This window comes from Bombus fervidus, chromosome 9, assembly GCF_041682495.2.
Source record: "Bombus fervidus isolate BK054 chromosome 9, iyBomFerv1, whole genome shotgun sequence".
NCBI classification, from domain to species: domain Eukaryota; kingdom Metazoa; phylum Arthropoda; class Insecta; order Hymenoptera; family Apidae; genus Bombus; species Bombus fervidus.
This window is the reverse complement of record NC_091525.1, coordinates 5,157,929-5,177,304: the sequence shown is the minus strand read 5'-3', so window position 1 is coordinate 5,177,304 and position 19,376 is coordinate 5,157,929. Positions and strand designations below refer to the sequence as shown.

The 19,376-nt window shown below is 33.7% G+C and overlaps 2 protein-coding genes across 5 annotated transcripts in view; one reads left to right on the top strand and one right to left on the bottom strand.

Moving 5' to 3' along the window:
• Positions 1–13,440, top strand: part of Dop1 (dopamine receptor, D1) — a 56,354-nt gene extending 42,914 nt beyond the window's left edge. For 2 of the 4 annotated variants that reach the window (XM_072009838.1, XM_072009837.1), the window contains exons 2-7: positions 10,109–10,178; positions 10,622–10,931; positions 11,020–11,161; positions 11,488–11,591; positions 11,992–12,274; positions 12,943–13,440. In XM_072009838.1, coding sequence (XP_071865939.1) covers positions 10,109–10,178; positions 10,622–10,931; positions 11,020–11,161; positions 11,488–11,591; positions 11,992–12,274; positions 12,943–13,227 — 1,194 coding nt within the window. In that variant the 3' untranslated portion in view covers positions 13,228–13,440. Of the gene's footprint in view, positions 1–9,687; positions 9,752–10,108; positions 10,179–10,280; positions 10,552–10,621; positions 10,932–11,019; positions 11,162–11,487; positions 11,592–11,991; positions 12,275–12,942 lie in introns of those variants that run through there. The other 2 variants (XM_072009840.1, XM_072009839.1) reach the window with 2 other exon arrangements.
• Positions 13,441–13,890: 450 nt separating this feature from the next.
• Positions 13,891–18,929, bottom strand: Metrs-m (Methionyl-tRNA synthetase, mitochondrial). The gene is made up of 7 exons (XM_072009756.1): positions 18,362–18,929; positions 17,086–17,247; positions 16,712–16,986; positions 16,419–16,644; positions 16,115–16,341; positions 15,794–16,028; positions 13,891–15,715 (listed from the first exon to the last, which is right to left on the bottom strand). The coding sequence occupies exons 1-7, from the start codon at positions 18,612–18,614 to the stop codon at positions 15,156–15,158; spliced, it is 1,938 nt and encodes a 645-aa protein (XP_071865857.1). The 5' UTR covers positions 18,615–18,929; the 3' UTR covers positions 13,891–15,155.
• Between the last annotated feature and the right edge of the window lie 447 nt (positions 18,930–19,376).

Here is a 19,376-nt window from a genome sequence, read left to right as displayed (position 1 = left end):
CGAATTGTCAGCGAATTTAGCTTTCACTGAACGACGAGAGATCTTAAAAACTTGTTCGTACAGCGTTAGAATACAGCGGTTACCGTTCATAAAATCAAAAGTGACAGTATCTCCATGTCGTTGAGAAAGTATCTTTTTTTGAAAAGCCTCGGCAAAGACTTTGAAGGTATCACAAAGTCGCGAGTCAGATAAGAAAGAACCGAGTAAATGGGGATGAGCTACATTCCCAGAAGATGAAACGGAAAATTACATTTTTCGCACAGAAGAGATGGAAATGACTTCGATAAGCGCGGCGTAGCCTTTGGCTAACATTGCTCCCATCGCACTCATCAAACGTGCTACTTGCAATTTTTCTACTAACAAAAAACTTGTTATCCCTCGTAGAAACTCGTGCCTTGACAACATATGATAAGAACGATGTTATAAAATGTTACAATAAATGACATTAAATTACGACTCATAAGTAATCCTAGTTATGGTAAGAGATAAATCACAATAGTTAACAGTAGAGAAACGAGAAGTTTTTAATCATAACGTTTATTTATTATTATACAAAACGATTTTGGTAGATTTAAAAAAGAAAATTTTGATCTCAAAGATCATCTACGATCTTTATGGAAATATTAAAAACAACCATGGACAAAAGTTTGACCTGTGAGATGAAGCCGAAATTTATTGGCACAACAGGTGTCTAAAAAGGACGATAACTCCAAGCTGAAAACATCTAAATAATAGAAAAAAGAATATTGATAAAAATATCGATTTTTCGGTCGAATTTTTCGGTACCTGTGTTTAAATACTTATGGGTGATGGTATAAATACGGTGTATCAAAGAACGCTTTCTTGCATGTAGTTTTTGATCGATAGTGTGTAATGTCACAACACACAGAATTTCAAAATACTGTAATAAATTTAGTAATAAATTACTATGGGCAAGGAAGGTAGATAGAGGTCACCGAGAGCAGGGCATTGGTCGATATGCCAACGTCTCCTGCCTGCAGGTGCACCTGAGGTCATACGCGACCTAGCGCAACCTGCATTCAGCGTTGAACGTCGCGTGCGTGGACTTTTTTCAATTTCTATGGAAAAACCACTCACGTAACACTGATTTCGCTTTTGCATTTCGAGGAAAGCAGCTGAGTAGATGGATCTCACAGACGATCCCGCGTTTAAGCAGAAATTGAATAAAAGTTTGGCCTTTGCAGCGCAAATTTATTAATTTCACACTATCACGACCTGTGATAAATCGAATGATTTGAACACTTAGGTATAGTAAAAACTTTCATCAGTTTATTTTATGTGTACCATATAAAAAAACACTTTGGAATTACATTTACAGGAAACTTGAAAATGCGAAGACCCACAGAATACTCGTAATATGGAAAAATAGAATTTTCCTAGAATAGGTATTACTTTCATACAATTTTTCTACCTCAAACTAACAAAAGTATCTGCAAAAGTTTACGTTTGTCAGTAATGTTGAGTTCGAGGATCATTTTTATACATTGTCTCATTGCCTGATCTTCAACGAATGAAAGATTTCCCGTTGAAGTATATTTTACATATTTGCAACAATTTGTTACAAATACTTGTGAACGACAGCGTATATGGAAACGTTCCTTCCTGAACTTGCAATAACCGGTTTCAATGGCGGACCATCGAAAATCAATTTGAGAGCACAGTGACAAGAACGTAATACCATAATAACGATAAATCTAACGATTAATCCCGGCTTTACGAGATCAAGTACGGCAAGACATTAGAGTTCACTTTACAACCGACAGCCGCTTTGTAATCGGCTCGTTGAATCCTTTATTTCTCTCAATCCCTTTATCACTCGCGCCCTACCCCTTAAACAGTTTAAACGAAAGAACCTTTCGTTCCGAGAGCGACGGTATTAACGTGACGAGACGGAACGACAAATTGTTCTCGATCACGTCATTCGAATCATTGTTTTCCTGATTTACTTTCCCTCTTATCCCCTGTTCGTTGACTTTAACCAACCGATGTAATTAGATTCGAACGGATAAAGGATCGAACTGCAGGAAAGCTAACCCCAGCTGCCTACGATAGTGCTTCGTGGTGGGCACAATCGCTTCACCATAATTATAGTAGTAGCTACACCATAGCCGTGACAAACGAGCTCGTTAATGCTCTAATTAGCGCAGACATGCGCCCTTACACGCTCGAATCCCTCCAATTCTCCAAGCAAATTCTACATTATTGCATCTAATGGATGCCTGGAACTGTATAAATGTAGTTTGTGCCTAGAAACTGTACTGACCACTTGAACCAAATAGTTACCAAGAAATGCTACTATCAGCTACAGGTGTTGTAAAGATACAGACTCGCAGATTACCAACTATAAGCATCGAACTGGGAGCATCCTAAATTTTCCACATTTACAATAGCGTAGTTTAGTAATTACAAAGATGTACGATAATAATTCTTGTTCCATAATTTGTATTTCCTTCGTCCATAAATTACTTGGTGAGAAAGGACTATTTGGTTCAGTTAACCGCTAGTTAACAACTAGTTAATTAGTTAGTTAGTTAGTTAGTAACAGCTAGTTAACTGGCCTTCACCTTGGTTCAACAGTATTGGCATACTTGTCAACAAAATGATATAAACGAATCATTAAGAATTTAAAACTTCCAAAAATTGTTATCTTCTTTGTGACTTTGTTTCAGTAACAAAAATCTTGTCAATTATACATATACATCATGCGACTGTACAACGCGTACAGGCGGACATGAGGTGATTCTTTAAGAAGAAATAAAAAGAAAGTGTAGAATACATTTCTTTTCGTATGATGCTTCGTTTTCGAGGAAATTAACATAACTAATTTTAGAACGAACAGAAGTAAATGATCGACAGGATGTTATTCTACGTGTGAAAATAAGTCGAAAATGTAGGATACAATTTGTCCACAAGATGCTTTGTTTCTGAGGAAAATCAACTTGAAAATTTATCATACGCGTGTAATGAGTCAAGTACAAGTACATACACTTTTTCCCACGTACTTTAAACACCGTTACATCATATGAACACAACCTTCTGTTTGATTAACCGCATTAACTGGATTAATTATCGCGTTCTATACAAGCCAACAGATCTTCTAACACATTTGGACGTGGTAGTATATCGGTCTATCTCGGGATTTAATCGAGAGCTGTTAGCAAGGTGTGCCAGCATTTGAGACTTTCGTTAAATTAATTTCGTCGAATTAGTTTCGTCACAAGAAGGATGAAAAGTTGTTAACAAGCAACCCCTACGCTTGTTGACGAGGTTAATTCGATCATAACCGGCGAGATTTCCAAATAAATTATGTGTCATGAGCTTAAGCCGTGGATTCGAAAATTCAATTACGTGGAACAATTAATCGTACTAATGCATCCCAGTCTTTCATCGAGCATGGTTTATGCGTAAATAACGCAGAGAAAATGGATGCAGAACGTTACAGAAACCGAAAATGCGTTTAATTAAAAGGGGGAAACTTAATTGGAAGCGACATTATTGTATACATATACGTACATACGATATTTCGTCTTCCGGAATTAGAATCCACCTACGCTTGCTGCTATATAAAGCGTGCCAGCAACCACGGCGCATGAAATTCCACAAACTACGTGAAAAAAGAAATAAAAAACATAGAATATAACTTTTACTCTTACTACTAGTTTCGTTTTCGAGGAAAATAAGTTTGATAATTTGTCAAATAATATACGAGTAATAATTGAAGCATCCTAATTCAAGCGTCCTTGTAAAAGAACACAGTAAACATCAAAAATACAACTTTTCAAGTGGAACAAAACAGTTACTCGACTTTAAATTATTTACGAAATCATATAAGAAAACTATTATTCCATGTTTTCGACGTATTTTTTCGTATAGAATCATCCTGCCAATACTATGATTAGCGAAATGTCATGTATAGTATCAAATTTTCCAAAAGGCGAAACAAATCGAGTATAAATCGATCAATCTTTCGAAAAACGATAAAAGATCTTGCTAAATTATATTTTCCGTCATGTATTCGATGACTGTCGTCGCTGGCTTCCTATTGTCTCACGTGGTAGCATGCCAAGTTTTATCCAAAGATCTATCAGTATCATAACAAGAGAACCGGTATGTCGTGGATTTTCAAATTTTCTACAGATAAACCTACGCGTACACGGTCCCCGATTCTACACCCGTATCGCAACACATTCATCCGCTCCATTGACTACCGCTTTCCGTTGCGCCATTTCTGCATGTTCACTTTTGGAAAAAAAGCACAATACCGCCTGTCATTGGCATTCAATATCTGCTGGTTGAATTTCGAATGCTGAATTTTGAAGATATCGCGATTCGCGACAAGTTATCAACTAAAATGTATTCCTCTTTGTGTTAACGCCATAAGAGTTGCGATGTTAAAAATCCCGATATAGAGACCGCGTTGATTTTAATGTAAAAGATACCAAAACTTTTGCATCGATCAAAATGTATAATCATTAAACAAGATATAAATAAGGAAATAATACAAATAAATGTACGCGATGTTAATCTAAAAAATACCAATTTTTGCATAATAGGTATATAAATACTTCTGTTACTGCTGTAGTGTTTTTTCTCTTTTACTATTGTCGTTGTTTTAAATATTACTGCTTTCCATGTTTTATATTTATTGTTATTTTTAAATCTATTATTATTTATGTAAGTTCGTGAAATAAAACATATTATAAGGAAATATCTAAACTAAAGTTATGTGAACATAAATCCTAGGAAATAGTATGAAACTGAGAACGTTGTTACGTGAATTATACGCTCACGTATCGACACGCTTTCTGACCAATTTTGCCATAATTCTCGTATTCGTGGATCGAATAGTAGAAATTTCAATTTCATATTCAACATCGCGAATTTATGTATTACACTGTAAGCCTCTAACACGCAATTGCTGAAACGGCATAGGTATATCATATTCGAATGTAAAACACATATTGCTAGTTAACACTTTAACTGCCACGTTGACCGATATATCACCGGCCACGGTTTCTCCTATGACACCATGGTGCTCATTGGTGACCGGAACGCTTGAACTTCGTACAATTGTAAAAATTGAATGAAAATTGACAGTTAGGGCATTTTGAATATAACCGATAAACAGAAGATACTTTGAAGTAAAAAGTGCCCCGTTGAACAATTAAATATTTTTATCAGAACATCAATAAAAAAAAAAAATGAGAATGAATCTTGCATTTAACGGTGCACTGTGTTTGCATCCATATCTTTGAGGGGTAATCTACGAATATTATTATAAACACACCTTAAAAAATAATCGTAAATGTTACTTTATAATAATATAATTGAAGTTAGAAGTGTGAACATACCTTACTATTATATATAGAATGAGCAAATACTGTTTACTAACATCTTCTACACATTTCAACAAAATACTCTGCACGTTCTGCCTACGAGGAAATAACGAATACGAATGCTTTGTTGAAATAAACAAGGCCTTGTTATAATATGTCGCTATCGACTGTTACCAAGGTGCCACGGTGGTCACCGGTGACCACCAATAAGATAAACGGTCCATTGGGGAAGAATGTTGTCTTACATCTGTAGGATTTTACTACAATTAGTTTATTTAAAATGGATTAAACAGATGTTGGTTAAACAGGAAACGATGGTTGTTTAACGTGAACTAAATACAATAATGTACTATAATTAAGACAACTAAATAGTTAATTTGCAATTCTCGTCACCACGGTTCCAACACTCCCTCTCACGCTGACGACACTCTCTCGACAACGCAATTCGCATTCCCTGACTTCTCGATTCACACTCTCTGACTTCTCAACTAACACTGATTGTTAATTCGTCTTTCTCCCTTAACATCTCTTTGTCTCTTGTCTTAGCCCCACCACGCACGTGTTCCGCAACCGCTCGTGGCTAGGGTCACGCAGGCCTTTTCCGCTTAACTATTCGATTGAAGGACCGACGATACATTGTTGAGCCTGTCGGCACTTCGACTTCGACATTGTTTATAATTCGCCCGATATCTCTTAGGCCTTTCGTCCACGATACTACACATCATCAATTTGTTATTATTTTGCCATTATATGCTTTGAATAATAAAAATACTCCCGTGGCGTCCATGTGTGGCGAAACATGTAATTTCGGCGTGGCAGTCAAAATGTTAAGGTCCTAATCGTCAACTAAATCCCGTTCAAACTATAAATTTTCTAGTTTTCTCGTTACAGAAGTATAGTCTTTCTAATTGAGCTGTAACAATTTAAAGAATATTCCGGAAAATGGAGCAAATATTTGATCTGCTTTTATGACTATCTCGATTAGATTGAAGCAGTTTGATAAGTGGTTAAATGAAAACTATGAAGTCGATAAAGTTTGAACGAATTATTCATCGAGAAAATCTGAATAATATGTTTCATTTCGTTTCCGATTTAAGACAAATTGATCCAATCGTTCAATCCGTGCCATTGGCTCGATTTAACGAGATATCGCCGAATCGTTTCTTTTCCCGTAATCTTTAAATATACATACACATATAGTGGAAGATACTGTTACGATGTTTATTAATAGCTGTTTCCATAAAGAGATAATAAATGCTGCATCTAATTAATAATTGTATCCTTTTTGATCAAAAATATTTGATTCAAATATTTTTAATACAAATCAACTAATCGACTAATATACTTTCATACGGTTGCGTATATATCTAAAATTGCCCACTAGTTACGTAAACTCGCCTAACTTTCGTTGCGAAACGTTGAAATCCTGATGAGACGTCACCGTGTTTTGTCAAACTTTTTCATCTTCTCTTTCACTCTCGAAAAACAACGGAACGATCCAATTCGCCGAGATTTCTCTTTGAGATTATTTGAGGAACACGGTTCGTAACTTCGCAAGGCCAAGCTGGATGTCGGAAATTCAATGGGGTGAACAATTAATCCTCGGCGATGGAAGATCAAGGAATCGTAAATCTCGAAAACTTGCAATTTCTCCATTCTTTCAAATATTTCTCTCGTCGTCAATTGAATCTCACATACCTTCTTTGATACGTAAGTTCATAATATTTGTTTCTTTCGCCTCTATTTTTTTTTCAACGTGAGCGTTACGTACTTTTACCAAACGCGCATTTACGCGTCAAAATGCCGCCTGAAAATGAATAGTTCTTTTATTTCTCTACAGCTACGTAAATTCTGTACGTCGCTGAAATAAACGAGGCAAAGTTCGCATAAAACGAGAAAAGGGAGGACTCCGACAGCTTATCAAAAAAATTGATATTTATGAAACAGTTTTTTCCCTTTCTATAAGAGTAAACACCTTTCTTTGGCAGCCAAACAAAAAAAGAGGGAATGTTTAACAGAATTTTAACGTGTTAAACAAGAAAGATCAGTCACCTCGTCACACGAATTGATAATCTCTTGGGCATAATAATATTTTTGCTCGGATATTTTTCACTTGCCGTGCGACGTTTCGTTTCTATTAATTCTTTAACGCTCAAACCGCATAATCGTTATATAAAAAATATAAAATTCATAAATACGTTATATTTTGTTGGTTTGAGATCAAAAAGACCAATGAACCGATCTTTAAGTTACTCGCAACAGGCACTTTCATTTATAAATTATTTCTATGTATGATGCTTCAAACAACTTTACAACATATCTATGTTTAATTTAATTTCCAACTGAATATTATAGCAAAGATTTTAAGCAGATAGATACTTTGCTCTATTTTTTTCAACGATTTGATATGGATGAAAAATGTTCCTCAAATTAAAACGTAAAGATCTACTTCATCGGAAGTGAAACAACAGAGTTTTGCCAGAAGAAGCCAGTTTTTAAAGACAGATCATATCGTATGTAAATTTACAAAACCTAAAGCCGACTCAACTAAAGTTGTTCCGACTTTATTAGCTATTAATTTCGTGATCAGAGAAATTTCCAAACAAGAAACGACCCGGTTAACGGGTTAATCAAATAAAGCGTAAAGTGTAATAGTCGTTACGTACACGTTCGATGGGAACGCAAACGAAGTAGAAAATGTGAAAAAGCTAACAAGCAGATAAAGACGTAATTCCGACGAGAGCCTCTTTAATTATCTCCGCGACAGATGTAACGCGTAACTAATATAAATAAAAGTCGGCTTAAGTGGAAGCTCTGCTGCATTACGTTAAAAGTATCTGAATACGATCTCGAGTGTCGCGAAGGCAATTTTGTTTCACGTATAAAGTAAACGTGAGTAACAATTTGCTTTGTTGATGGCGTCTATCTTTTTAATTAAGTAATAAGTCTAAAAAAAGGGCGAGAGCAGTCTATCACCGCAATGAAATGTTTCCCTTTGCATATGCATGCGTTACACTACGTCCAGAAAATCAATGCACCTGCATACAAGCGGTGCGGAGGTTTTTTCCAACAGGACAGTGGAGAAAAAATACGAGCGCCTTAAAAGCGAGGGCGGACTACGGGAATTTCTAGTATAGCGGTTAAATACTACTCGGTCGACGTCAAAGAACGGAAAAAATCGAGTGACAGCGTTAAGAATCATTGCTGTATCGAGATTACAGGAGAACAATACATACAACAAGTACAATTTCGTTGACTTTCCGATTTTGTTGTTGTTTGATGTTGTTTGGTGGTTACAAGAGCGTACTTTAATATAACGTGATTAAAAAAAAGATATTCGATCCAAAAATATGAATCTTCCAGCAACAGATGACAAATTCATGAAGTTTCGTGGAGAAACTAACAACGTTCTTAATATTTAAAATGTAACAAATGATATTTTCCATGTTAATATTTTTCAAAATACCCGCGTAACGAAATTTAATAAACAGTTTTGGTAATATATCATTGGTTTGACAAGGTGATGGATTTAAAAATGTTTCTCGCGTGAAAAATGTAACTTATCGTATCTTTTCCCCGTGATCATCAATATGAAATAGAACGCCGGTTTTATCCGTAAAAAATATTAAATATTAGCCTCAAACATTAAATATGATGTCGTTGTAATATTACATATCGTAATATCAAAGAAACTACCATAATATTGTACATCGTAATGTTAGAGATCTAATCCATTGATTACTTATTCGATGTTAAATGAATAAGTATGAATACTAATTAACAATTGACGATGACTTTATTTGAGAAAAGAATTACAAAAACCGGTATGAAAGTTCGAATAGAAAAGAAACATAAAACCTAAAGATGGAGAAAGTTGAATTCAAATGTCGAATTTCGCCTAAACACGCGATCAAAATATTTACGTGGTAGAAAATGAGAGGAATGATCGGAGTGTAGCTCATTAACGTATGTTAATAAGAAGAAAGTGAACTTCTAGAAATGTTACCGACAGACTATTCATAGAGATATATACCTACGTAGTAGAGGCTTTACCCTGACACCCTTCATCTCACGATATTTTTATGTGTCTTCGAGATGAGATAGGACGGCTTGACAGACAACGCGTTCAAGCAGAAGTAAAGAGCCTGTAAACCCAACGTCATCTTGATCCGTCTGTAGTATCGATTTTCCGTGAATACGAATCTCGAAAGTATTCCCGGTGTATCTACAGCTTTGGCGTGAAATATCGGGAAAATATAAAGAGAAAATAGAAGTAGCGGCGCGGCGTGTACGTGCGCGCCACAGTATGCCATTTTCAGTCAGAAACCCATGCTACATTTTTAGATGGGCAAGAGACTTTCTATCCCAGCGTATATGAAGAAAAAGATGTGAGGGTAAGAAGTAGTAAGAAAATAGGGAAGAACTGCTTTTACGCCTTCCATATAATTCTCCAAGGAAATATTTTTTACCTATTAACATTATACATGGTGTAATTCGACCGCAGAATTTAACCAAACTTCATCAATATCTATATTCTATGCGTGTATTCATCTGCTGAACAATTTTAGTTTAACAAAACAACAGATAGATAACAAGTTTAGCGATCGTTAAAAGACAAAATTTGATTGTTAGGTCGTAAAACTGTCTGGATATACATTAAAATTGAAAAAAATCGTTTTGTATATCGTTATAATTTACAAATTATAACGCAAGATTTAATGTACATGGAAAATGTCTTTGCCTGTTTACAGAACAACCTGACAGACGGGGAAGAAGATCTGCCTGAAGACAGTTTCTCGCTGTTGTCGGTGCTTCTAGTTGGTTCGCTAAACTTCCCATTTGATCGATCGCGACTCGCCCCTCGAAGACAACCCTCTGGGAGGCCCTTCACTCGAAAACTTTGATCTAAGCTCGCTAGATGTATCCCTCTGTTCCCTTTCCTGTTTCATCCTCTGCTCCATCTCTTACTGTCTTCTGTTCCGTTGTTTTTTCACGCCTTTCGTATTTTCTCCCGCATCAATTACAATTTGTTTATTTTTTATCTTTCTCGCTTACTTTTCGCAAAAATGAAATATCATCGGATCGTTTCTATATCAAGCATTTATGAATCTCCCTTTTGTTGCTTTTGTATGGTAAAAACAAAGCGTCCGATACCATCATACATTAGATGCACCTCGACTCAGCTCTTCGAGGGGTGAGTGATACTGTTCGAGTAAACACCATCGATTCTCCGCTAGTCTAGTTTCTTCGACCCATTCTTTCAGGATTTCTCTTTCTGGTCTTGATATTCTTATCCGTGGCGGGCAACATTTTAGTCTGCGTGGCAATTTACACGGACCGCGGTTTACGGAGAATAGGAAATTTATTCCTGGCCTCCCTCGCTATCGCCGACCTGTTTGTCGGTTGTCTGGTTATGACATTTGCCGGGGTGAATGATCTCCTCGGCTATTGGGTATTTGGACCGCGATTCTGCGACACCTGGATCGCTTTTGACGTTATGTGCAGCACTGCCTCTATTCTGAATCTTTGCGCAATATCTCTCGATCGTTACATACACATAAAGGATCCGCTTAGGTAAATATTCTTTGTTATGTTTAACCGTTTAAATATTATATCACTCCTCGATGATTTAAACAACGTTCACTTACCGTTTCGCGGTCAGATACGGTCGTTGGGTGACAAGAAGAGTCGCGGTTGCTGGAATCGCTATCGTATGGTTGCTCGCAGGACTCATATCCTTCGTGCCGATCAGCCTAGGCCTTCACCGAGCAGATGAGCCCGTAATGTATGACGATGGTAAAGAGGTACGTACGATAAATATTACGTTATCGCATGAATTCTGTCTGCTTCTTGATTCGTATCAATAAGCCATTAATGTTATAAGTAAGTAACAGTGCTATGTATAGTAAATCGATTAAGATAGTATCGATTTAAACCGTTTAGAATTTCTAGAATTTACAGAAAATAGGTTATCGAAATTTCCTATTTTTTACAGTTATTGAGAAGCAAGACAGTTTAGTAATTTATTTTTTGCTCGTTAAAAATCTGTATATCTGGTATGATATATAAAAAAGGATGATCCTTTGTTTAAATAACTGCGCGCCTACTCTTCGATCGTTTTATCTTTCAGGAACATCCTACGTGCGCCTTAGACCTTACACTCACCTACGCGATAGTTTCCTCTTCTATATCTTTTTACGTGCCCTGCATCGTAATGCTGGGAATTTATTGCAGGTAAGTTCGAAATAATTTTGAGAAAATTTACTTGTACAATTAGACAAATGATGATCAGAGGGAAAAGACGTGATATCTTGTGAGTTTTAAATTTAAATTTAAACTATTGTAATATGAAAGAAAATTTTTGGCTCCAAAATACAATAAAAAGACAATTTCAGTAACATAAGATTGATTGGGTATGTGTTGAATTTTAAAATAACTTCCTTGGAAGAAATAAGAAATTTATAATGTTCCTTCCCTGCAAATATAATAAACTAATATCACGAACTTTCTAAGATATTACAATTTTTTCCCATATAAAATAATTAAAAACAAAACTTAAAATCCGTTAATTATAAATTATCGAGATATACCATTCAAAGATGTTCTCCCTTATGATATGATTTGGTATTTCTAGGCTCTATTGCTACGCACAAAAACACGTAAAAAGCATCCGTGCAGTAACGAAACTGCCGGATACCTCAATGGCCAAGAGTTTTCGTGCGAAAAGTACTCGCAACAAACCACCAAAGCCGCAAACAAAAACGAAGCCGACAAGTCCTTATCATGTGTCTGATCATAAAGCCGCTATAACAGTGGGTGTAATTATGGGTGTTTTCTTAATATGCTGGGTACCCTTTTTCTGCGTAAATATCGTCGCTTCATATTGCAAGACCTGCATATCAGTCCGAGCATTCCAAGTATGAATATGTCTCTTTCTTTTCTCACAAGATATCGTTTTGAAAGAAAACAGATATGCACAGAACCGTACTCGAATGGATTTTTTAATCATTATTTTTAAAAAATGAATATCTGCTTCTTCTGCTATTTCTCATTAACTCACTAAGGACCAAAAATTTATTAAGATAACATACGTAATATCTTTTTAGACATTTAGATCCCGCAATTTTATGAAATTTGAAGAAATTCAAGTATTTTATATATATGGTAGTATATGGTAAACTATTTTTGTTCAGTTTCGATTTGTGTATGGACTTCTGTAATATACCTACTACTCTAATACATTCTTAAAACTAAAAAGAATAACTCATTTTATTTATGTTTTGTAATAATGTCTTAATTATTTCGTTACATGGTCCTTATTGGATTAAACCACGCCATCATAAAAATATTTTTCAAAAACATCTTTTATCTGAACGTTCACTATTTATACTAATTAAAGCATTTTTAAACGACTCTTAAGCTAATACAATCGAACTTCAGTAACTTGTATCTCAAGCGAAGAATTAAAGAATTAAAATCTTATAAAAGTTTTCGAATTATAGAGACTCGATCGAAGTTCGACTGTATTATGATCATAAAAAAGATGTGAAAAAGAAAACAAGAAACAGAGTTTGAAATGTAACAGGTACTCACTTGGCTCGGCTACAGCAACTCGGCCTTCAATCCGATCATCTACAGCATCTTTAACACAGAGTTTCGAGAAGCGTTCAAAAGAATTCTTACAAAAGGTGCGCGAGCCCGAGGAAACCAACCGTCGACTAGCGAATGCGGAGAATTTCGATCCGTGGTTGTGCAAAAACGAAACGGGTCTATGATCGAATGTAATATTAGTCCAAGATCAAGCGCGGACAGTTGTCAAGTCGGAATGATGGCGCAAAGACATCGCGATACTATCGTCAGTGCGATATAATCAGACTCGAATTTCTCCCTTCAGATTTATCGATCTTCCTATCGAACGAATATTGCGCTTCAGCGCATAAAAGCGCGCATTTCGCCTTCCCGCGCATTTCGCGAATTTAAATACAGTTAAAAGATTTTCCATCGCGATCATTGATCCTATGTAAGTGATTTTATTAATAACACGTAACACGTTGACTGCCACGCGAATTTTATATATTTTGCTCTTTAATCTTATTTTAATCATTCGAAAAAATTTGGTAATATGTATCGTCGATAACCATCGTGGCAATCAACATGTTAATAAAATCATATCGGAAATATTACATCCCTCCTGTCGTCAGTCTTGCGCGTAGCACTCTACGTTCTTGGTACGAATTTTTCGGTCGAATCGAAGAGCGTTACATGAACATATCCATATATAGTAGTTACAAAAAGTATTTATACATACCTTTATTTTTCATTTTTATTTTCACAGTATCATTTTTTTTTTTTTTTTTTTTTTTTTAGTCATATGAAAGTACTATTAAATGACACAAAATTTAATATACCTAAACCTAATTGATTAGTATGTAAATGCTATAATAGATACAATGGTGTACAAATACTTTTTATAGCCACTGTAATTTTTCAAGTTCCCATAATGGTAACGGGTGGAATAAAATTTGCAACCACCTAGAACAGTAATCGTAACCGTCATTGTCAACTTCAACGTTAAACTTTACCGTTTTATTATACAGAAAATGTATTACAAAATCTGCAAATGCTTTTCGAGATATCGAATTCGTTGAGTTATCAAGTTCTCCACGACAGATATTCCACATATTTCTCGTATTATCTGCAACAAACAACCAGATTTAAACCACGTACTTTACGCATAAAATATCTCGAAATAATATACATTTTATCGCCATGAGCAACAGTCATCAAGTAACAGTACGTTTCCTTTCTTTTCCTTTCCCCTCTCACCCTAAACAGAAAAAGGTTACATGTGGATTTTTTTTTGCTGAATATTTTTCTTTCATCCATGGTGAAAGGGGAAAAGAATTTATCGATATAAATGGACGGTTAAGAAAAAATATTTACTTAAAGACAATCACCAAAAGGTAGTTCAAAACATATCCGTGAGACATAATCTGCTCTTACACTAAAAGGAATAAACACGAATTATCAAAAAAAAAAAAAAAAAAAAACAATCGAACAGGAGGATATCAATTTAAAAGTAAAAAAGAACAAAAAAAAAAAAATAAGGATTAAAATTCGTGGGTAGAGAAATTCGAAACTAGTATTTAGGTAACATTCTCATAAAGCAATTGTAATTATAAAATCATGTTAATAGCGCATCTACGATGTGAAGCTGGATGTTACATTGAAGTACTAATAGTAACGTCTATCGAATCGTAGCTTATACATATTAGTACTAGGATCGCGGTGGAATCCGCACAGATTCATTTTCCATCTTGTAAATAGTCATTTATTTATTTTTCTATTTGACGGGACACCAACACGCGATCCACGTATTTTTGCATTGTAAGCGATATTTCGTTTAGGTGCTAACGTGTGGCGAAACTGTTGCGCAACCCGTCGAATCTCAACTCTGCGTCACTTATCTAAACGAAAAAAATCCTTGCAATATGCAACCGACGCTCATTGAGTCTCTTCCATCATCTATATCAGCGATTTGCAATGTGTACTGCATTCCGACAAAAGAGAGACTACAGTTAGGGTATCGTAATAAGATAAAAAAAATACAGAAATCCTACGTTTTTTCTGTCGGAATGATACGTGCACGAAGTCGATGTATACTAATGATATATCTGAATGACCGTTCTCTGTAAATATATTAACGTAAGACTTCCACGCGAATATTAAATTTGCAATATTTTATTACATCCTTATCATCCTACCTGTTTATTAATAATTCAAATATTCAATGTTTTCTCAATTTTTTATTTTTTTAAAAAATAATATATTCTGCGTCAAAACGTGTCTTGTTTCATTCGAAGCATTTGTTAAGTGAATCGGTTTTGTATCTTCCCAAGTACGATTGCTTTTTGAAACTTGAAGAACATCAAGAAGATTAGAAGCTGACTTTGGTATAATGGGATACAATACTAAAGCAGCTACTCGTAAATTTTCCAAAGCTAAAGAGATCACAGCTTCAAGTTGCTTTACAGAATCGGGGTCTTTAGCTTTGCTTAATTCCCATGGCCGATGATGTTCAAACATTTGATTAGCACTGCGCAACATATTCATCACAATATCCACTGTGTAATACAAATTATATTTCTCATAATATTCCTTAGCTTTTTCACTTAATTCTTCCAAAGCTGCTATATTTTTACGAGCTATCTCGGATTTTAAAATATTTGTATATTCAGCTGAGTTATATATTATTGCGTCTGGATTAATACTTTTACCAAAACAACGATTAACTAAATTACCTAGTGTATCGGCTAGCTCAGAATTTAATACATTCTGAATTGTTAAATTGTTATAATCTATAGGGAAGAAATAAGATATTAGAAAATAAAGAAAGGGCAATATTTGAAACACATACCACACATTCTTTGTCTTACTTGCATCTGAGTGCAGCACTGCTTGTCGTAAGAGAAAATATCTTAGACCATCTTGTGTAAAATCATGCATTGCTTCAAAAGGTGATATTACATTTCCTTTGGATTTTGACATCTTTTTATCTTTAACAACCCAATGTCCATGACATATAAGTTTTTTTGGTAATTCAAGACCAGCAGCCATTAAAAATGCTGGCCAATATATACCATGAAATTTTAATATATCCTTTCCTATAACCTAATTTAGCAATATTCTTAGATTTGTATAGTGACATTCTCAATTTTAAGTACTATTCTATATTAGAACGAAGTAAAGACATTTACTTGTACAGTTGGTGGCCAAAATTTTCTAAATGAATCATCTGGATATCCCACTGAAGTTAAATAATTGACTAATGCATCCAGCCATACATATACTGTATGAGATTCATCAGAAGGAGTAGGAATTGCCCAAGACACTCTCTTGATAGGTCTAGAAATACTTAAATCTTCTAAATTGTCTATCCACGGAATCAAGCTCGTGCGATATATTTCCGGTTCTATTACATTTGCTAAATATAATTTCAACCATTAAAACTGCAATTTCTTTTAATTAAACCAAATTTGTTAAATCGAATTGTATATATACCATTTTTCAACCAATGTTTTAATTCATCTTTAAAACAAGACAATCGAAATTTATAACACTCTTCCTCCATCCATTCTAATACATCCCCTGATTCCGTATATGCTTCATTAATATTTTCAGAATTCTTTTTTACTACATCTTTATCTGGGACAAATGCTTCTTCTGATACATTATACCAACCAGAATATTTTCCTTGAAAAATATATCCATTTTTTTCTAAACGATTCTGCAAAATTTTAACCATGTATTTCTGTATACAATCTTATTGATTAACACTTTATAAGTTTAATAACCCAAAAGTCAAGAACTGCTTCTTGATGTCGTTCTTCAGTTGTTCTAATAAACTTTGAATATTCAACATCAAACACATCACACATTTCTCGAAATTGACATGAAACCTGAGTACAATATTCAGGAATAGGTAAAGTCATATTACTTGCAGCTTTCTGAACTTTCATGCCATGTTCATCTGTACCTGTACATAAAAACACAGAATGTCCTAGCATAGCATTGAATCTAGCTATGGTATCTGCCAAAAGTGCTGTATAAAGATGTCCTATATGTGGTCCTAAGGAAAAGTAACAAATCAATGTTTTAATATTGACTGTCATAATGTATATTTCTATGCATTTATAAAACAAATTCTTCTATGTTTATAATAACATACCAGCATTAACATAAAATATAGGTGTAGTAATATATATGCTTTTCATTGCATGATCACTAAAATTCCTTTTTTGAACATAATTCCATGGTTGTGTTCTTGTCATTACGAATGGAAACATCCATAAAGACTGAATATGACAAGATCTTGACAGATGGACTGTAACTAAAATTAAAATTAATATATATTAGAACTATTCAAAACAATGCAAATGCATAAGATATAAAACATCTGAAAATCAAGTATAGTTGTAATTGTAGTTAATAAATAACTCAATATAAATATTTTACTTCATCATTTATTTTCAGAGCACTATATACAAATTCTGTATATCCACAGTATCAAATAAAATATAATTACAATAAATTTTATATGCAAATATTCAATTATTGTAATTCCAATTGTATTGATTCTAACTGTGCTACAAGATCCATATACTTAAATTCATCAGGCTTATTAGTAAAAGTTTCCAATAGTTGTAATCTCTTTGTATTATCTGTACAATAATATAATTGTAATTCATTCACTAAACACTGTGCTTCTTGCACGTTAATGCATTTTTTATCAAATTCACCGCGCATAAGAATAATTCCTTTATCATTTATTAATTCTGTATAATGAACCAAAGTTAGACATTCTGGTGCATTTTCTTTATGCGCTTGATACCACAAAAGTGGTGTCATATGGATTTCTAGTCCATAGAATTGACTAACAATAAACTCATATCCTTGTTTCCTAGGTAATGGCAACAAAAATGTTGTATGATGCTTGCCACGTTCGAACATTTTATCAAATTGCTCTGGTGTTAATATTCCACATATGTAATCTTTATCTTTATGATAATCTTTCCAAATTTTTACAATCTCATCCTTTGACTTATCCTGAATCATATCAACTTTCATTATAGTATTTAACTGAGCTTGCTCGGGTTGCTTGTTCTGTTTCAAATATGGTTTTGCTTGACTTTGATAGTACTTATACTCGTCTTCCTGTTTCTCTTTAATTTAACAATATATATATATATTGATATATATATATATATATCAAAAAAAGCAACATATAGTACTTATTTATGAATAATTATTAAAAAGTAAAAACAATTAAGTAGTGTATTATTATATCACTCACATATTTTTTCTATATTTTTATATTTTCTATATTTAAATAATAATAAACGAATAACATATATATATAATAAAAAAAGTATATCGATTTTCATTTAATACATTAATAATAACAGATATTAAGTATTTGCAAAATATTATATAGGTTATTATACCTTTCCTTCCTTGAATCTTCTTTTCTTCATTTTCGACACGCTGTAAGAACTCTTCTGGACTAGTTTGTTGAAATTTCGCTATTTTATTAGCATATTTCTCAAAAAAAGGATTTTTTTCGAGTCTTTCCAAAACTTTCTCAAGCTTTGTACAAGTTGTCATAATGTATCTCTTATTGCAATTGTTTGTACCAAAAAAAACGTTTTTCATAGATATTAATATTGGTAGCCGTATCGCTTGTGAAGAAATTGCCATTGATCATTCAATATTTATTAGTTATTAATTCAACAATGTAAACGTAAAAAAGTTTTCGTTACACGTTCATCTTACTATATATACATATATAGCATACATCTTAGATGTCGCTCAGTACTTTACAAAATTCGGAGTATTTTGCGCTGAATACCATCAAAATCATAAACGGAAAAGCGCTTGTAACATTTTCTAATCAAATTTTCGTTCAATTTAAAGCAAACTATAAATAAGAAATGCAAAACGTATTTCGTATCAATTTCTAATAAGTAGCACAAGGTTCCGGTACGATCAGTAATGTATCTATGTATATACGAATATACATCCTTAAAAAAGTAATGGTACTTTTGACCTATATTGCTCTGAAGTACATTATATTTGTGTACAACAAATATTATAAATATTGTTCATAATACTATATATATTTTTTATAAATTTCAAAATTCTTACTTTTGCATTACTTGTTTCACAAAGAAATTATCTAAGAGTGTAATTCCATACTCTTAAAAATAAATATTACAAGAGTATGCCTATCTCAAGTAGAAAGAACCAAATTTTTTTAAATCTTTTAATTTACTCGTTTTACTCGTATTATTTCTCATGTAAGGTATAAAAATATAAAACTATCGAAAAAAATATGAAAATATAAAATATTCTTGTTTGTTCTTTCTTAGTTTTCATTTATTTTCCCAATGAATATCTTTTTCTTTAAATGCTAAATAACTGTGACAGAAAGAAAAATGTGACTCGGGAGAAAAAGTTCCA